We start from the raw sequence: 18,211 nt of genomic DNA on the forward strand, positions 1-18,211 counted from the left end.
TACTACATTATCAGATTGTTAGAGAATGATTAACTTTTGTAGTTTCATGTGATAAACAAACAGTTAATTCTAATAGATATTTTCAAATGCTCATTAGGGACATACAAATCAAATGAGATACTGCTCCACACCCATCAGAATGGCTAAAATTAACACCCAAAAGATGTTGATGAGGATGCAGAGAGATGGGAACCCTCTTACACTGTTGGTGGGAATGCAAACTGGTGCAACCACTCTGGGAAACAGTATAGAGGTTCTTTGAAAAGTTAAAAATAAGACTACCCTGTGACCCAGCAGTTGCACTACGAAGTATTTACCCAAAGGATACAAATACAGTGATTTGAAGGGGCACATGCACTCCAGTGTTTTAGCAGCAATGTCCATAATAACCATACTGTGAAAGAGCCCAGATGTCCATCAACAGAGGAATGGATAAAGAAGATGTAGGTGTGTGTGTGTGTGTGTGTAGTGGGATACTACTCAGCCATCAAAAAAAATGAAATCTTACCATTTGCAGTGAAGCTGATGGAACTAGAGGACATTATGCTAAGCAAAATAAGCAGTCAGAGAAAGACTTATCATATGACTTCACTTGCCTGTGGAATTTAAGAAAAAAAACAGATGAATGTAGAGGAAGGGAAGGAAAAATAAATTAAGACAAAATCAGAGAAGATAAACCATAAGGGACTCTTAACTACAGGAAACAAACTGACGGTTGCTGGAGGGGAGGTTGGTGGGGGATGGGGTAACTGGGTGATGGGCATTAAGGAGGGCACGTGATGTAATGAGCACTGATTGTTATATGCAACTGATGAATCACTAAACTCTACCTCTGAAACTAATAATACACTATATGTTAGTTAATAGATTTTAAATTTAAAAAATATATAACAGAAAAAACCATATAGATATTTTCAGATGTGAATCTATTAAAAGTGATGTTAGTTGAATTTTTTTTTTTTAAAGATTTTATTTATTTATTTGACAGAGAGATCACAAGCAGGCAGAGAGGCAGGCAGAGAGAGAGGAGGAAGCAGGCTCCCCGCCGAGCAGAGAGCCCGATGCGGAGCTCGATCCCAGGACCCTGAGATCATGACCTGAGCCGAAAGCAGCGGCTTAACCCACTGAGCCACCCAGGCGCCCCAGTTGAAATTTTTTTTAAGTGTTGCTATGTATTGTCTAATACAAGACCCACTAAGCTACCTTTGGCTATTTAAATTTAAATCAATTAAAATTAATTAAAATTAGGGGCACCTGGGTGGCTAAGTCCATTAAGCAGCCAACTCTTGATTTTTGGCTCAGGTTACGATCTCAGGGTTGTGAGATTGAGCCTCTGTCAGGCTCTGCAAGGGGCATGGAGCCTGCTTAAGATTCTCTCTCTTCCTCTTCCTCTACCCCTCCCTTACCTCTCTGTCTTTAAAAAAAATTAATTAAGATTAAAAATTCATGGGGTGCCTGGGTGGCTCAGTAGGTTGAGTGTCTCTGCCTTCATCTTAGGTCATACTCCTGGCGTCCTGGGAATAAGCCCTGAGTGAGGCTGCTTGCTCAGCTGCCTCTCCCTCTCCCTCTGCTTCTCCTGCTTCTTGTGTTCTCTAATAAATAATTTTAAAAATCTTTTTAAAAAATAAAATTAAATTAAAAATTCATTTTTTCACTTGCACTAGCTCTATTTCAAATGCTCATACCCACATGTGGGTAGGAGCTACGATGCTGAGTAGTGCAGATAAAGAACATTTGTATCTTCATAAGAGAGTTGTATCAGATAGTGCTGTTAAGCTTTATTTCATATATATATATATTCATGCATTGGGTAGAAAAATGGCACAAATAATGACTTACAGGTTTTTTTTCAATAGATATTAAATTCAAGTTTTTAGGAGTTAACTTTTAAAATAAAGTAGCATTTGTCGGGGCGCTTGGGTGGCTCAGTGGGTTAAAGCCTCTGCCTTCAGCTCAGGTCCTGGGATCGAGCCCCACATTGGGCTCTCTGTTCAGAGTTGAGCCTGCTTCTCGCTCGCTCCTTGCCTGCCTCTCTGCCTACTTGTGATCTCTGTCTGTCAAATAAGTAAATAAAAATCTTTAAATAAATAAATAAAAAGATAGATAGATAAAAAAAAATAAAATAAAGTAGCATTTGTCATCAGTGGTTGATGTTCTAAGATGTAACTTCCATTTATCCTTTCTCCAGAATTTCAGTTTGGTCAGTAGCCTCAAATTTAGAGTAAGTTCACTTTAATCCAGTTGATTGTCACAGTGAGAGTATGTTACCCTTATGGAAACTGTTTGGGCTTCTAAGAGAGCCCCTTGGAAGCACATAGTCCAGGATTCTTCATTTTGGCACTGCAGATAGTGCTTTGTTCTGGAGACTGTTAAGGGCATTTAAGATATTTAGCAGCGTCCCTGGCCTCTGTCCTTTAGATGCTGGTAACATCATCCCAGCTAGGACAACCAAAAATGTCTCTTGGAGGGCAAAATTGCCCCCATTGAGAACCACTGATAGAGTCCAAAGAGTTCTGGAGATTTGAAGGAAAGAGCTTTAGGTTCTTTGACCTCTTGTTTTAGCTACTATAAATAGCTCTGCTTATATCCAAGAAATAATGTCAGAATATAGGAAGTGCAAGGCAAATAGAAGCAATGGAAATTAAGGAAACTCAGATAGCTTTCCCTAGATACTTGAATTTCTGCTCCTTATCTAACAGGACTTACAGATAACTGTGGTTCAGTATTTATTTTTTATGTCTACTAACATTGAATTCTTACTGTGTGACATACACTGTTCTACCACAGAACCACAAAAATGAATAAAACATGGCCCTAGTCTTCAAGGAGCATATGCTGTTTTCTATTTTTTTTTCCTGTCCTTATGTATCTCATGTTATTTCACCTGTTCACTTGCCTTACTCCATTGTATAGGTATGAATTGACAACTTGGGTTTAAATTTCAAGTGTGTCAAGCCCTCTGTGGGGGAAGTGTAACAGAATTATCACTTGGTTATATTCTGAAGACGGATCTCCTGTGATCTGTTATTGGCCGTAGTAATTCAGACTTTTATTCTATTTCATAATCTCTAAAGACCTATTCAAGGATCAATAAGACCTTCAAGCTATTGTGTGAACTGCACAGATGAAATCTGAGCATGAAAAAAATTGACATTTTAAATATTTAATAAAAGAAAAATCCTATTAGATTTTAATTGCTTTATTAAAGCCTGTTATATCCATGTGTTTGTCATCTCAATATCGGAAATTTCATTAGTAGAAAATAAGTCGAATTTCTGAAAAAGAAATGGAAACATGACTTAAAGTATCCACAAAGCACTAAAACTAAACTTTCGGATAGGCATAGTCGCATCTCATGTGCCTTTAAAGCCTGGATGATAGGGGCGCCTGGGTGGCTTAGTGGGTTAGGCCGCTGCCTTCGGCTCGGGTCGTGATCTCAGGGTCCTGGGATCGAGCCCCGCATCGGGCTCTCTGCTCGGCAGGGAGCCTGCTTCCTCCTGTCTCTCTGCCTGCCTCTCTGCCTGCTTGTGATCTCTCTCTGTCAAATAAATAAATAAAATCTTTAAAAAAAAAAAAAAAAAAAAAAAAGCCTGGATGATAGCATCCCTCAGTTGGAGATCTGTTGGCTAACATTCAGCATGTACCTCTACCAGAACCAAACACATACAAAAATGTGCTGTGTAGCACGAATGCATGGACAAGTGCATCCTCTTTTCATGTTGAAACCCTTGCTCTGAAGAAGCAAGTCATCACAGTCAGATCACCTCAGAGTGGAAGTTGTCCATGTTCTCTCTTCTTATCAGTACCTAATAAGTTTCATGGGGCCAGAACCACAAATGGCATGAGGTTGTTGGGCTGATTCCAACATGTATTCCAGCACTGATTCCTTACATAATCCACCAGTAGTTTGGTTGGATTAATTAAAACTTGAAATACAAAGTTAATGCTCAGATCACTCATACAAGCACCTAAGTCGAAATTTTCTCTTTAACATCTGACCTATAGAGTAGTGCTAAAGTGATACGCAGGATGCCCAAACTAGAACTTTCAAAATATAAGTTGTTATATAGTAATGGTTAGGTGCTTTTAGCTGTGGCTAAGTTCTACTTCTGAGCTTTAGCTTTGGTAATCTTCTAAATGTACACAGTCTGTTTCATAATCTCTTTTTAAAATAAGCATTATAATCTTTGCAATCTTATAATCAGATTCATAATTCAAAAAGTTTTTAATTTAGCTAAAAAGAACTCTGGCCAGCAGACCCCAGATTTATCCCTTTTTTTTTTTTTTTAAAGATTTATCCTTTTTAAAACAGGACTGTTTGGGATGGGGTACCTGGGTGGCTCAGTGGGTTAAGCCTCTGCCTTCGGCTCAGGTCATGATCTCAGGGTCCTGGGATCGAGCCCCACATTGCAGGGAGCCTGTTTCCCCCTCTCTCTATCTGCCTGCCTCTCTGCCTACTTGTGATCTCTCTCTCTCTCTATCAAATAAATTAACTCTTAGAAAAAAACAAGCAGGACTGTTTGGTAGCTTCTGCGAAGCCTTCAGTCCCTTAGACCACAAAGAGTAGTTTCAGATAATTTTTGGTGACTAGGCTGGCTACCATGTACATTTTTTAGTTTTCACACCCAGTGCTTCTGTACTCCCTTACATGTTTGGTCATTCGTACCACAAAATACATTCTTTCTTGGAGCTTAAGCATCCAAAAGGGATTGTCGAACTTGTGACTTCAAATGCTGTCCCTAAAGGCTTCCATTTCCTCTGTTCCAAAAGTAACTTTTAAAAAATATACTGTATATTGTGGAGGAACATAAAATACTTGTCTTATCCAATCTGTATACACATAATTAGGTACTAAGTTGTAAAAAGGTGAATTCCACTTTAATTTGAGCAGAAAAAGAATTTTCCCCTTCATTTTGATAACGTTCAGCATTTAGCTGGTCTGTATTTTTTGTATCTTTTTTTTTTTTTAAGATTTTATTTTTTCGAGAGGGAGAGAGAGAATGACCAGGGGGAGGGGTTGAGGGAGAGGGACAAGCAGACTTCCCACTAAGCATAGGAGCCCAATGTGGGGCTGGGTCCCAGGACTCTGAGATTATGACCTGAGCTGAAGGCAGATGCTTAACCGACTAAACCACCCAGGCACCCAAGTTTTTGCATTTTTAAGAATATACCTAAGCCCCTTAAATACGTGGCTTTAGACTTTGGGCATCAATAGGATAATTGTGAGTTGTGGAGTACAAGGTCCCTATCTTGGCATTTGTAGCTCTAGTGTTTATACTTTATACTTCTGGAAAATCAGAAGTCAAATAAACATAGTTGAGTCAGTAGTCATGAATAACCCAGGTTCAGAAAGAGGCATAAACTTCATGTGGTAAGAATGTACATAAATGTCTTGTCATGAATAACGTGTGAATACACGCAAGGGATGCTGAAATAGTCTTCGGCTGCCTGTTATTTGCTATTCTTATCCATTCTCCCCTCCTCCAATATGGCATGCTACATCAAAGACAGAGTGTCGTTTCCTCCATTTCTGAAATGAGCTCTGCAAATGCTTAAGCACACATGTATTTGTGCACATGTGTGTTAAACATATCCAGACCAGTACAGTCAACTAATTTCTAAATGCCTAAATGCAGTGCAGGTAAGGATTGTACAAAGGACATTATTAGTGTTGTTGTTTAGCTCTAGAATAAAAGTGTAATCTACTTTGAAGTGTAATCTCTCTTTGAGATTATGGCCTTTGGTTTTTTTTTTTTAGATTTTTATTTATTTATTTGGCAGATCACAAGTAGGCAGAGAGGCAGGCAGAGAGAGAGAGAGGAGGAAGCAGGCTCCCCGCTGAGCAGAGAGCCCAATGTGGGGCTCGATCCCAGGACCCTGAGATCATGACCTGAGCTGAAGACAGAGGCTTCAACCCACTGAGCCACCCAGGCGCCCCTGGCCTTTGGTATTTTGGTGTTATTTTCACTTACTGATTCATCTGCGATAGCTACCAAAGGTTCTTTGGTAGCATTTTATGAAGACTGTTTCTCCTAATCATCTTAAAGTCTTAGAAGGCTGAAGACTTTTACTTAAACTGTGTTTTCTGTCTGTACACTTATCCTACAGTATAGCTGACCTAATTGTTAAGCAAAACTAAAAAGATTCCTGGTCACTTTAATTTTATAGGCCATGATTTCTGACCTCAGATCAAATTCTGTTATCACTGATGGAAGAAGCTCAGAGACCTCCTCCATCAAGGGGTTAAATTCTTTCATTAAATACATCTATGAGGGACCACAGCCATTTTGCCTGTACTTCTTTTTTTCTTTTTTTTTTTTTTTTTATTTTCTAGTTCACTAATCAAATGTATGTTAGATTGATTATTGTAAAAGTATAAACCATGGAAAATTTGACAAGATAGATGTGTAAATTATCCTTCTGACAGAACTAATGATGCACTCCAAGCACCTTCTGTTTTCCAGCGCTTGGTGAGCAACTTCATTAAATATGCAATGGCTGTTGGGTGGCTTCTCAGAGGATGGTTCAGCTCCTTGTGGAATTGCATTATTATTAGAGGTGTAAAACCAGGCAGACAAGCTAGCTGTTGGGCATCCTGCTGAGGTTCTAATGTGCTCCATCTTGTTGGAGCAGTTGTTTGCAGTCTTTTCAGGACAATTACATCCATAACCACAGGACACATTCAGTGAAACTATATTACAGATAACGGAGACTAACATTGACTGCTCTTCACCCCTCTCCCTTGAGCTGCCTCCGTGTGGGGAGCTTATAATAATACGACTTCTATCACTCACAAAGTAGTTGTGTTTGTTTTTTTTTAAATCCCTTGGAGCAAATCGGAAAATAACTGATTTGTAACTTTTTTGAGTGCTTAAAATCATAAGCTGTTTGAGTTGAAAGACTTCATAGATTCTAATCCCTTTGAAGATGACAAAACCAAGGCTAAAGCATTGTAGTGAGTTGTCCTTTCGGGAGCTAGTAGGAGGACGCGGTAGGACATCTTTTTGGTGGTAGAGATTGCATGAATAAGAATCTGTTTTGTTTGGCTTCTGGTTTTAGAGCTCTTTTAAACAGTTTTTTTCTTTTTGAATTTAAGATTTTTTTTCCTGCTGTATCTCATTTTTCCCCATCTTAATTCCAGCAAACTTTTTTATTTCTGCAAGTCAAGCAGAAATACTTTGCTTTCTAAGGGTATCATGCTATAATTTTAATGACAATTTGATAGTTTCCTGGAGAACTGGACACAAAGATGGTTTCAGTTGAGCCTGAAATGGTATTTAAGGTTCCAAATGGCAGATGCTACAGTGTATCACTGCAGCCTGATAAATGAGATTGCATTTTAGAATGACAGGCTGAATACTTTAATGAAAGAAGGTTTCCATTTCAGTTGGCCAATTAAATCACTGTTGATGACTTTGGATCATTAATGAACATTTGTGGAAAATGACCATTTGAATTCAATTATTACAATAATAGTTTGAAAAGTACTAACTGCAAATAAGCCTATCTTTAAATTAAAAGATTTATCCATTTTGCCACAGATAAATTAGCATATTGCTTTGCTTTTCTTAATGCCAAAGCAAGTTATCATTTCAAAATTTTTTTACAGATTAAGTACATATTCTTTCTTATAAAAGTTCTACTTAGAAAAGTTTGTTTTTTCATTGGGTGCCCTCAAAAAGGTAATTTATGCTGTGGATCATCATATTACTTCATTATTCTTAAACCAGCAAGAGCTGGAAACAGAAAAGGGGAACATTATACAATATATAAAAGTAGAAGATTAAGTTTTAAGTGGATTAGGTATTTATTTAGTGCCTTAAAAAAAATCTTTAATTCTGGAAAAACAATAGGAAGAAAATAACCATTATTAGGGAACATGTGAATTTATTTAAAAGCAATATGAAAATAAAATGCAAATGAAAGTTTCATAACCACATTTTTTTCTTAAACTCATTACAGGTTCAGATTTCCTTAATTATTTTAAGCTTTACAATATTTTATGGATGTATATATCCTGCCATTTTTGCTATAATATTCCCAATAAATTCATCTGGAGATGATGTTTTTCTTTAGTTAACTTCATTTTCTCTGAAACTTTGGCATGTTTCGGTAGTTAAGACAGGAGGTGGGTTCTTTTGAAATGCATGTTTTTCTCATTTTATTATTTGTGAAGTGGCCCTGATCTCAGCCCAGGCTTCCTTCATCTCCGTTTCACAGTTTACAGAGAAAGGAGACACTGTGGAGCTCAGGCTTCCCCTGGGAATACATTGGGCTTAATGAGCTTGATAGTCTGGTGGGCTCAATAAATCAAATAAAGCAAAACATTTCTCATTTTTGAATAAAAGCATTTATCACACAGTGTTTGTTCATTCATGGTCACAAGATTGATTGGTTCTCAGCATCATAGTGTATACTGAAGCATTTTTGATTTTGTTTTTCCAGTGGGCAAGTTACGGAAGCAGTGGCTAAAGGAAAGTATCTCTGATGTTGGCTTTGGGATGCTGAAGTCTGTCAAGGAGTATGTGGACCCCAATAACATCTTTGGAAACAAAAACCTTTTATAAATCCATTACTGTTGTTACAAAAAAATGTCACTTTTTTTTTTTTAAAGTCTTCAACTATGGTTATACCAGTAATCAAATATATCATGGACTGTATTTCAGCAAAATTTGTTTGTTGGTTGAAAATAAGTTGTTAATCATTCTGTATTTGTTTTGTTTCTACATCTATGGATTGACAGATGGTATTCCTAAATCTCTCTCCTTGTAGGTGCATCAGTTGACCGCCAACTGGTTGTCATTTCAAATTTTAGTCAGGCAGCACAAGGCTGCTAGCTGTTATTTCAAAGGAAGATGCTGCCAGCTGCTCTGTATTGATGCCTCCCCTTGGGAACAAAGGCAGATTTTGGTGTCATCCACTGCTTATCCAGCCTCTTTTTAAAAAGGGCGTTGCTGGGAAGCAGATATCTAAGGGAAGGATTCCGTTGCGGAGTGATTACAAATTCTAGTGTGAGTAGGCCATTAAGGAGGGGACTCAGGAAAGAACATAGGCAACCTGTTACTTAGGATACCTTCAGTTCTGTGAGGTGCTTGGCCTACATTTTTCTTTGAAATGAGTATACAGTTATAGACCTTAAGTCAGTCTAAAAATTATTGTTAGGGACATGTTTTAGTTTGTTTCTACTGAGGTATGAATTGTATGTGTATAACTGAGAAAATCTCTTGTTATATCCTAGTTCCTTCATAATATGTTGTATAAGAAAAACTGACCTATCATTCATTGAATTTGAAGGACAATTTTACCATGAAATGAATGCCTTTATCAGCTTAACAGTCCTAATGTTTCTGATTTCACATTCTTGTTGCTGAGATGCAGAAGAAGCTGCAATAGGAGCAGAAAAAGGAAGATTCCTTACACTTCATACTTCCAGTTCAAAGAATCGTTTGGCTAACGAAACACAGTTATCATTTAACTGCTGAATTTGAAAACTTCAAGTTTCAGTAACAATTTTTTTTAATTAATCCAAACAACATGATAAATTTTCATATAAAACTAAAGTTTCAGTTTAGTTTTTAATAGTGATTTAACGCCTTTTTGAATTACTGGTTTAACCTAAATTTTGAAAAAAATGTATTAATACACATGCCATAATCAAAAGTTTGAAATGTCTTATTTCTTAAATAATAGGGAGAACGTTAATCACATTTAGCAGACATTTTTACATTCAAACCTGGATGTTAAAATAAGTGAAATTATTACTTTGAATCACTGTCTGTCAAGGTTCATGATTCACATTTTGGGATGGATTCTTTTCTTAATGCAATACCTAACTTTTGATAATTTTTTAAAATTAATATTTGATCAAATAATAAAAGTCAAAGTGCAGACGATCCTTTAAAAGGACACGCTGTCTATGTAGCAACAGCCCCAAAGTATTTTTGGGCAGTTTGATACCTTTTATATCTGAAGTATACTTAACCAGAAAAGTGAAAATTTAAATTGACAAAATGGTATTTTTAAGACTTCAAAATGATAAAACAATATGTTATAAAATTGGCCTCAAACTAATAAACTTAAAATCTGTAAGCAAATCAAAATTAAATATCAGTTTAACAACAAAAACTAAATGTTTATTTATTAGACGCTGCCTCTCTTCACTGGTGATTTATTTTTAATTATAAAATTTCCAGCAGATCTTAGCTTTAAAAGCCCTTGCTATTTGAAATAGTTGGATGTTTGATAAGGAAATTCCACTTGCCTCTAGAATTATAAAAATCTCAGCTTTATAAAATGCATCTATCTATTCATGAAGGTAATTTCTCTAACTGGTGATCAAAATGTAAAACTTAATACAGTAGTAATATCTCACTGGAGTGTATACATGTTTCTGAGTAATTTTTTTTAAATAAAATTTACAGATTCATAAGCAGACCCATTCCTTTGCACGTGATTGTTCTAACATTCTCTCCCAGAGAGTTCAGATTTCAACAACCTCAGAAATCTGTATTTGGTTTTAGGAAACTATAAATGTCACAGCTGAAAATTGTTGTGTTCACTGTTCTACATGAACCTTACGGAATAATTAGTGATTTATGTCTTTGTTTTTCTTCTCCCATGTATGCAGGACTCCCCAACCTTGATTTTATAGTGATGACTACATTCTGTTCTTGGAATGATTTCTACAGGGATTATTTTGAAACAGATGAACACTCGCCAGTGCTGTTTCACTCTGATTTAGTAAATCAGAAACCCTGTACCCCACTTTCTCACACCTGCTTCTGAGAGATACCTCGGAATATACTTAGTTTCTATGGAGAACTGGGTTCTTGATTATGCACAGAGGCACTTAAACCTTGCCTCATATTTCTGGAATATCTGAAAATGGCTTCATAAAAGTTAAAGCCTGGAGTATATTGTTTATGTGAGGCTTTTAAACTCATTTTGACTAAGTTTCTTTAAAATTTTAAAAGCTCATAACTGATTTGGTTTTTAGTACAGCATAAACATTGACTTGTCTTTCTTAAATTAGTCATATTTCTAATATTTGTTGATGTTACATTTGGGTTGAGGTTTTAGTGGGACTAGGAACTTGCTGCTAGTCAGAAGTGGCATTGAATACTAAAGACTCCATATGAACAGGCTTTATTGACCTTTAGAGAAACTGATGCCTTAATGTCTGGTGCAAAATACAGTGCATAAGTGAATTTTGTCTTATACTGAGTAACTTGAGCTTTTTTAGTTTAGTAAGAATTGTGGAAGCCACATGTTTATTGTGCCCAGCATTTTACCACAAAGAAAGAGGATTGAATTCTTTCGTCTTGGGAGGAATTGGGAATTTACATCCTAAACGCTTACATATTTAGTACTATTACTTAAGAGCTACTTATGAAGCTGGAAGCCTTCTTAAATGTAGTTGTATTGATGTATTTTGGAAAACAAAAGCTCAGTGAAGGATGAGCTTCCATCAGTGTGTCAGATATAGAGGGTTGCAAGGAAACCTGGTTTTCAGAATATTCTCTTAGTAACTGCTAAGTCCTAGCTTACATTTTTGATAATGCCTTTCTGCATGCTGGCTCCAGAGATTTTTCTTTGTTCTTTTCTTTTTTAGCTACAACTTCTTAACCAGAGCTGATCAAAGAAGCTCTGTAGTCCCAAGCTGAAGCGTGTAACCTCAGCTGTTCAAATGGGGCTGGGTGTGGTTGAGCATCTATTCTGTATAAATGTAGAACACAAACAGTTCCTTATCATGGATTCAGAAGCTACATGTGCTGGCGCTTGAAGCACCCACAGTGGAATGCTGTGGAAAATGTGTGCATTTTAAGAAACACTAAGACAGGCATTAAGGACAGCTTTAATAGCTTTTCGTTTACCACTTAATCTTTGGCAACTTTTAATTAGGGCTTAGCTCATGGTGGAAGAAAAGCTGAAAATAACAAGTGCCAGTGTTGGATTGAAGAATCCAGAATCACTTTTGGCTTTACGAGTATGGAAGTGTGGCTTTGCTCAAGGCCCCAGATGAACCATATGTCAATACATTCATTGAATTCTTACTCATTTCAGGGTCCTGAAAAGGAAAGAATGTATACATTGATGCTGAAATTCAGAAAATGTAAAAGATTTTTTTTTAACTATTGAATTTCATGCTGTCTGCTATGAAGGATGTAAGACACTTGGGTTTCTGCTTCCTAAACCACACTGTTTGCCTTCAGTGTGGAATTTGTAAAAACTACTTGTAACATCAACAGGTTATAGAAATGTATATCATTAATAAAATGCACCCAGGTCTAAGAGATTTTGTTTTCTTCAAAGGGAGTGGGAAGCTCATTGTTCTGTTTGCATATGGGTTTTTCTTTCATTTTTAGTTTTTCATCTTCATATTTCCACTGATTCAAAAACAAAATTTTATAATTTTATTAATGAAGTATAATCAAGCCCCTTTAGAATATAGTTAGCTAGGTTTTTTCACTAATTATTTTTTAAATCAATGTTATATTCCTTGGAGGTGTTTAGTCTCCCTTGAACCTGAAGCATTCCAATTTGAACCTAGGAAGATCCTCAGAAAATGAGCACTGTGCTCTTCTAACCACAACAATTCCTTAACAAACGTGAGTGAGGACCACTGATATATGGAACACTCAAGCCAAAGAACCATCACAGAATGAAGGAACTTGAGTTCTGTGAACATGAAAAGATTTCTTTTTTGGTTCCCAAAGGAGATTTTTTTTATAACTTTTTTTTTTCCCCACAAGGAAGAAAAATAAAAATTAAGTATCATTAAGAACATTTTTCAGAGACTGAACTTCCAAATCTAAGGGGGAGAGAGAAGGAAAAGAAAAATGTTTTAGTGTGGATTTCTAAGCTGCACAAATACCTGTTTTTCAGGCATCTTATTGTTAGCAGTGTTTTTCATGAAAAATATGAGCACCCTATGAAACTTATGGTTTAACCCTTAAAGTAATCTTGTTCACATATCCGTAAAGAACATGAAATGCTTATACTGGTATACAGTTTCTATAAATAATTATTTTTTTGGACCTCGTAATGAATTTTCCCAAAAGTTTACAGTGCCTTGTTGGGATTTTTTTTGTTTTTCCATGAAATAGCCATTGTTTAAAATAAGTGGGAGAGGATAATTAAGTCTTTAAAGACTGAGATTGTTTAGTAGTTCAGGGCTCTTCCTCTTCAAGAATATGTCAGGAATTAAGTAGTTATGAGTAGAAATACTGAAAATCCTTTCCACAGTGTGGGTTTGGATCATCTGTTCTAGTCTGTTTCACTAGTTATACGGTGGACCTGTACTTCATATATCCATTCAGTTGATGGGATTTATATGTACTTTCATTCTTAGATTTTCATTCCTATTGTCCCAACTTAGTAGCCCTAACTTAGTAGCCCTAAGATGTGGCTTAGTGGATGTGGCCTACTCAGTCAGTCCCTGAGACACCCGCTACTTGCTTTTGGATGTTAGCTCACACAGCTCCCTGAGGAGCAGGGCCTGTTGGGGTGGGGGGGATCTATTCCTTATATTGTGTGTCAGTCTTTTTTTCTGTGATGGTGCCTTCAGAATAATGAGTATTTCTGTTCCTGGACAATGATAAATCTCACGAGAAATATGTGTAGATTATATCTCTTAATTTTTGTCCTTTTTTGCTAAGCCTGTGAAATACTTTGGCTCTGATACAACTTGACTTGAATAATATCTTATCCTGAGTCTTCCTCCAAGGCAGTACATATTCCTGCCAGTACTGTAGTAATCTTTTGGGAACTACATGTGGGTAAGCTCTTGTATGTAAGCCATTATATTGCTGTAACTAACGCATACAAACAGTTCTTCTCTTTACGTTTATAGTTTAAGTGTTGATACGTAGTGGGAAGGGAAGTTCCTGAGAGATTCAACGCAGCTTTGTCAGTTCAGACTGAGCCATACTGTTTTCCACAAGGGCTCAAAACATAGTCTATCTACTGTGCTTTTGGTGTATGTTTGGATTCTCCTTTTATTGCTTTTCCTAGACTGTACTGTTCTATAAGCAAATGCCCATGTATGATTTTTAAGATGTGCTGGGAAGAAATAAAACAATATCAAAACCGCTCATTGTTACAGAAGTTGTTGCTTATTTCACGTTGATCCCAGTTAACCTTACTTCAGCAGCGTCATGCTAGGCAGCCAGAGAGTGGATAGAATATAGTCTGTATCCATGAGTAGCCTCTCTATTACTGAAGGACATGTGTACAGATACTGATCTTCTCCCTGCCTGCGGCTCCTGTACTGGAGGGAACGTTAGTTTCCTGGGCTCTGAAATGATTGAGGATCAAACCTGTTGAACCTAACCTTACTTGGTACATTTCAATAACCACTTGCCTCACTAAGATTTCAGCTCTTAGTTAAATAAAGAAGTTTTCTGCTTGGCTCATATGAGCTTGGACTGAATGAACCTTAGAAATCCTCTCATCTTACCTTTTCCTAAACATAATTGTCTAATTTCCCCTATCCCCCAGGCCACAGTTAACCAGTCTTCCTGAACATTTGCTGTGACCACAGGGAATTTATTGTCTTTCCAGGAAGCCTGTTCCAGCTTGAAATCTTCAAGTATTAAGGGGTTTTTGCCGTTTAAACAAATCCACCTTCCTCTTCGATTCACTAAGGTGACTTTTAGCTCTGTAGTCCTAGAGAATTGTCCAGGTGCTCTAGTGAAGGGCAACTCATGTTCCCCCACATCTTCTTCAGTCAGCTTTTGCTCCTGTGACTTGCAGAACCATCACCATCCCAGTCTCTCTTCCTGTGTGCCTCCTTGATACGGTGGGGGTTTTTTGTTTTTTGTTTTTTTAGATTTATTTATTTTAGCAGGTGGAGGGACAGGGAGGAGGTGAGAGAGTCTCAAGCAGATTCCTTGCTGACTGCAGAACATGACACAGGGCTCAGTCTCACAACCCTGAGATCAAGACCCGAGCCAAAACCAAGAGTCAGCGTTTAACTGACCATGCAACCCAGGCGCCTCAAAATTTTATTTTTAAAATTTTATTTGTTACTATGTTTTCTTTTTTAGAAGAAAGTGTATGAGCAATCAGGGAGGAGGGACAGAGAGAGTATCTCAAACAGGCTGTCTGCTGAGCGGGGCTGGATCCCACTACCCCTAAGATCAGGACCTGAGCTGAAATCAAGAGTTGGATACTCAACTGACTGAGCCACCCACGTGCCTCCTCTTTGATGTTCTTAAAGTGAAGCGTCTAGGCCTGTATGGGCCAGAGTAGTAGCAATGATTTCCTTATTCTAGTCACTAATAAATGCATTTTTGATGAACATTGCACTGTCCCTTCACACTGAACTTGAATTTAGCAAAGCTTGTCTTTTCTGCGTATGCCATTTTGGCCACATCTCCCTGGAGTCTGATTTTTTTTTTAAGTCCAATTACTTTTATTTATTCTTACTAAAATTTGCATCTTGCTGGATTTGATTCCAGAGTTTCAAAATTTTAGAATCTTGACTTTGATCCAGAATTTCTTTTGTTCCATCCAGTTTTGGGTCCGTAGTAGAAGTGAGACATAGTATGTCTGGATCTGGTTGCAAGTAATGGCAGAAAACTGTAGTACGTGAGCGTCTGCCCAGTAACACGTCCATGAGAGAGCTTTCCGGACACAGACAGCTATTCTTCCACTTCATGTGCTAGTATCCACTTTACATTTTTATATTTTGTCCGCAAACAGGCTTTTTTCTCCCAATGAATCAACAGTTATTTCAGACAAAACTTAAACATGCAATTACATTTACTTAAGTCAGTTGCCAGACTGAAATCCTTTGATGAAGTTTGCTGCTCAAGTTTCTTGTCCTAGCCTATGAGAAAAGCAGACGAGGTCTGCCATCACATTTACTCTTGCCTGTGTTTGGCCTCAGGGGCGTGTTTCTATTTTCAATATACTTAAACCCAGTTTATGATGCGACCTGTTGATTGGGTCTAATATGGGCTGGTGTACAACCTCTTAAATCCATTCTTACACAGTTCCGTCACATCTTCTGTACCTCGTTGTATCCACAGTACACCTGGGAAAGTACCCTTTAAAAATTGAAGTTCTGTCACTATAAAGCTGTAAAATAAGAGAGGATGGGGTTCTAAAGCCTAAGAACACAATGGAAAGAGTTCTGTTCTGGAATTTTGAGTGTGTTCCATTTTCCTCTACCAACTACAAGTCATTTTCCCTATTTGGAACCAATTTCTTTTGTAAAATGAAAATCTCTAAGGTCCCTTCTAACTTGGTGATTCTGATTAAGTCTGGATATTTTTGCTGAATACTACCCTAGAAATGATGATTGCATCACTAATTTACTTTTTAATTCATCCTTTATTAGCCAGACACTGTGCTGAGATTTAACCCTAGACAAGAGGTAATGATTGTTATAACAATCCTGTGAGGTGAGTGGTATTATCCTTTTTTTTTTTCCTTCCTTACTGGTGAAATAACTGAGGTTTAGTGAGGCTGAGTAACATCAACTGTTCATAAGTAACTGGCAAGTGGGTCTGACTAAATCCAGTGCCTCTGCTGGCTGCTTCACTGCTCTAGGCTGTTTGTACTCAGTATCTATGACATATACAGAATTTCTGCTTTTAAAGTAGATTGTATATATTCTACATGTAGACTATATAAATAGTCATTGCCCTCTGCAGGAGGGCATAAGTAAGGAAATGGTCTCTCCTAGCTACAAAGTGGAGGCCACTGTCTTCGTGACTACACACCATAGAAAATTCCAGGATGTCTTTTGTCTCAGATACTGTTTTGCTCTGTAAATGTTTAATCCAGAAAGTCCTCTATTGGTACCTTTGTAGGGTTAATATGGAACTTATAAAGGAAGTGCTGTATTTGATGGCCTTAATAAATTTGCATTTTTAGAGCTTTAATGCTGTATTCCTTTGAGCTTCACTTAAAAATGTAAGAATACCTGTTTCCATAAGTTCTATACCTTCCCATAAAGAGACTGGAAATTGAAAGAACTGTTAAGATTAAGGAGATGTTTTATTATAATCTAGAGCCCATCTATGGAAAGTCACAATTGCTTAAAACTGCTAATTTAAGAATTAAAGTTGCTGCTGAAGGATCTGCATTTTATCTACATTAGGATACTAAAAAAGTTGCGTGTATTTTATAGCTAGAATGAAAGTATAAGTTTAGAATCTGGTGGTTACAGTCATTCTGCTTCTGTGGTTGGACAGCCAAGAGCCCAGAGTTACTGGCTCTTCACAAAATGTTCTGTTTAATACTCTGGGTACAGCTCAGTAAGTGAATACAAAAAAGCCCAAATGTCACTTTAGTCCCAGAGACAAGAGAAAGGATAAGAGGCAGTTAGTGAACGGTAGATTGTGAGGGGCAAGTCACACCGTTGCTAGGAATTAGTGTGTCAGAGAATACCATCAAGAAACCACAATCTCCAAGGTATTTCTAGATCTAGAACTATAGCCATTAAGAAAAAGACTAAGGAACGTAAGACAAAAACTTATATTCAAAATGCTGGCATTCACTTGAAATGAAAGGTTTCGCTTTGGTGATGTTATCCTTTTAAAATTAGGTACTTTAAATAGCTATACCCTACTTACCTGGACAGACTTCCAGCACTGCTAACTAACTCTCCGTATTCCAGTGTGGAAATAGGCCCAAACCAAGATTACAGGACAGAGGGGTCAGAAAGTTATTCCCTTAAAGCTTCCCCTTCAAGTCATTTACCCTTTTTTATCTCACATTTTCTAGTAAGCTTATTTATCTGGGCATCAATCCCATAGCCCTCCACAAACAAATTGTTAGAATCTGGGGCCGAACCTATCACTGGCAGTTCTATATGGATTTGATCTGAGGAGATCCTCTGAGGTTTGGGAGGCCATACCTCTGTATTCCTGTCTCACTCTGCAGAGAGAGATTGTGATCATCTCCTATGATTTCACTGCCCGATGACCGCCCTCTATCCCCACAGTTCTCCTAGTTCCTGGCTTCTTATAAGTAGGTCAGAGGTAATCACTATGCTCTGACCTCACAGATGGAGTTAGTGTGAATATTTGTGCCACAGCTGAGGCCAGATTCAAAGAAGGCTGTCAGGAGGAATGGGAATCCTTTGGCAGGCAGTCATGTCACTGATCAAAGGAGTCTGCAGGTTGTTCTGCATGGAAAGATCAAGTTCTTATTCATGCCTGAGGAAATGAAAATAACTACTTGTGTACGAACAGGTTTA

The 18,211-nt window shown here is 37.4% G+C and overlaps 1 protein-coding gene and 1 long non-coding RNA gene across 2 annotated transcripts in view; both read left to right on the forward strand.

The window, feature by feature from the left end:
• AGPS (alkylglycerone phosphate synthase) overlaps positions 1-12,291 on the forward strand; it is a 142,264-nt gene extending 129,973 nt beyond the window's left edge. The window contains exon 20 of the mRNA XM_047722274.1: positions 8,446-12,291. Coding sequence (XP_047578230.1) covers positions 8,446-8,567 — 122 coding nt within the window. The 3' untranslated portion in view covers positions 8,568-12,291. The remainder of the gene's footprint in view (positions 1-8,445) is intronic.
• Positions 12,292-16,185: 3,894 nt separating this feature from the next.
• LOC125095791 (uncharacterized) overlaps positions 16,186-18,211 on the forward strand; it is a 42,645-nt gene continuing 40,619 nt past the window's right edge. The window contains exon 1 of the long non-coding RNA XR_007125953.1: positions 16,186-16,409. This is a non-coding gene — a long non-coding RNA (uncharacterized LOC125095791). The remainder of the gene's footprint in view (positions 16,410-18,211) is intronic.

The sequence above is a fragment of the Lutra lutra genome, chromosome 3 (assembly GCF_902655055.1).
Source record: "Lutra lutra chromosome 3, mLutLut1.2, whole genome shotgun sequence".
In the NCBI taxonomy this organism is placed as follows: domain Eukaryota; kingdom Metazoa; phylum Chordata; class Mammalia; order Carnivora; family Mustelidae; genus Lutra; species Lutra lutra.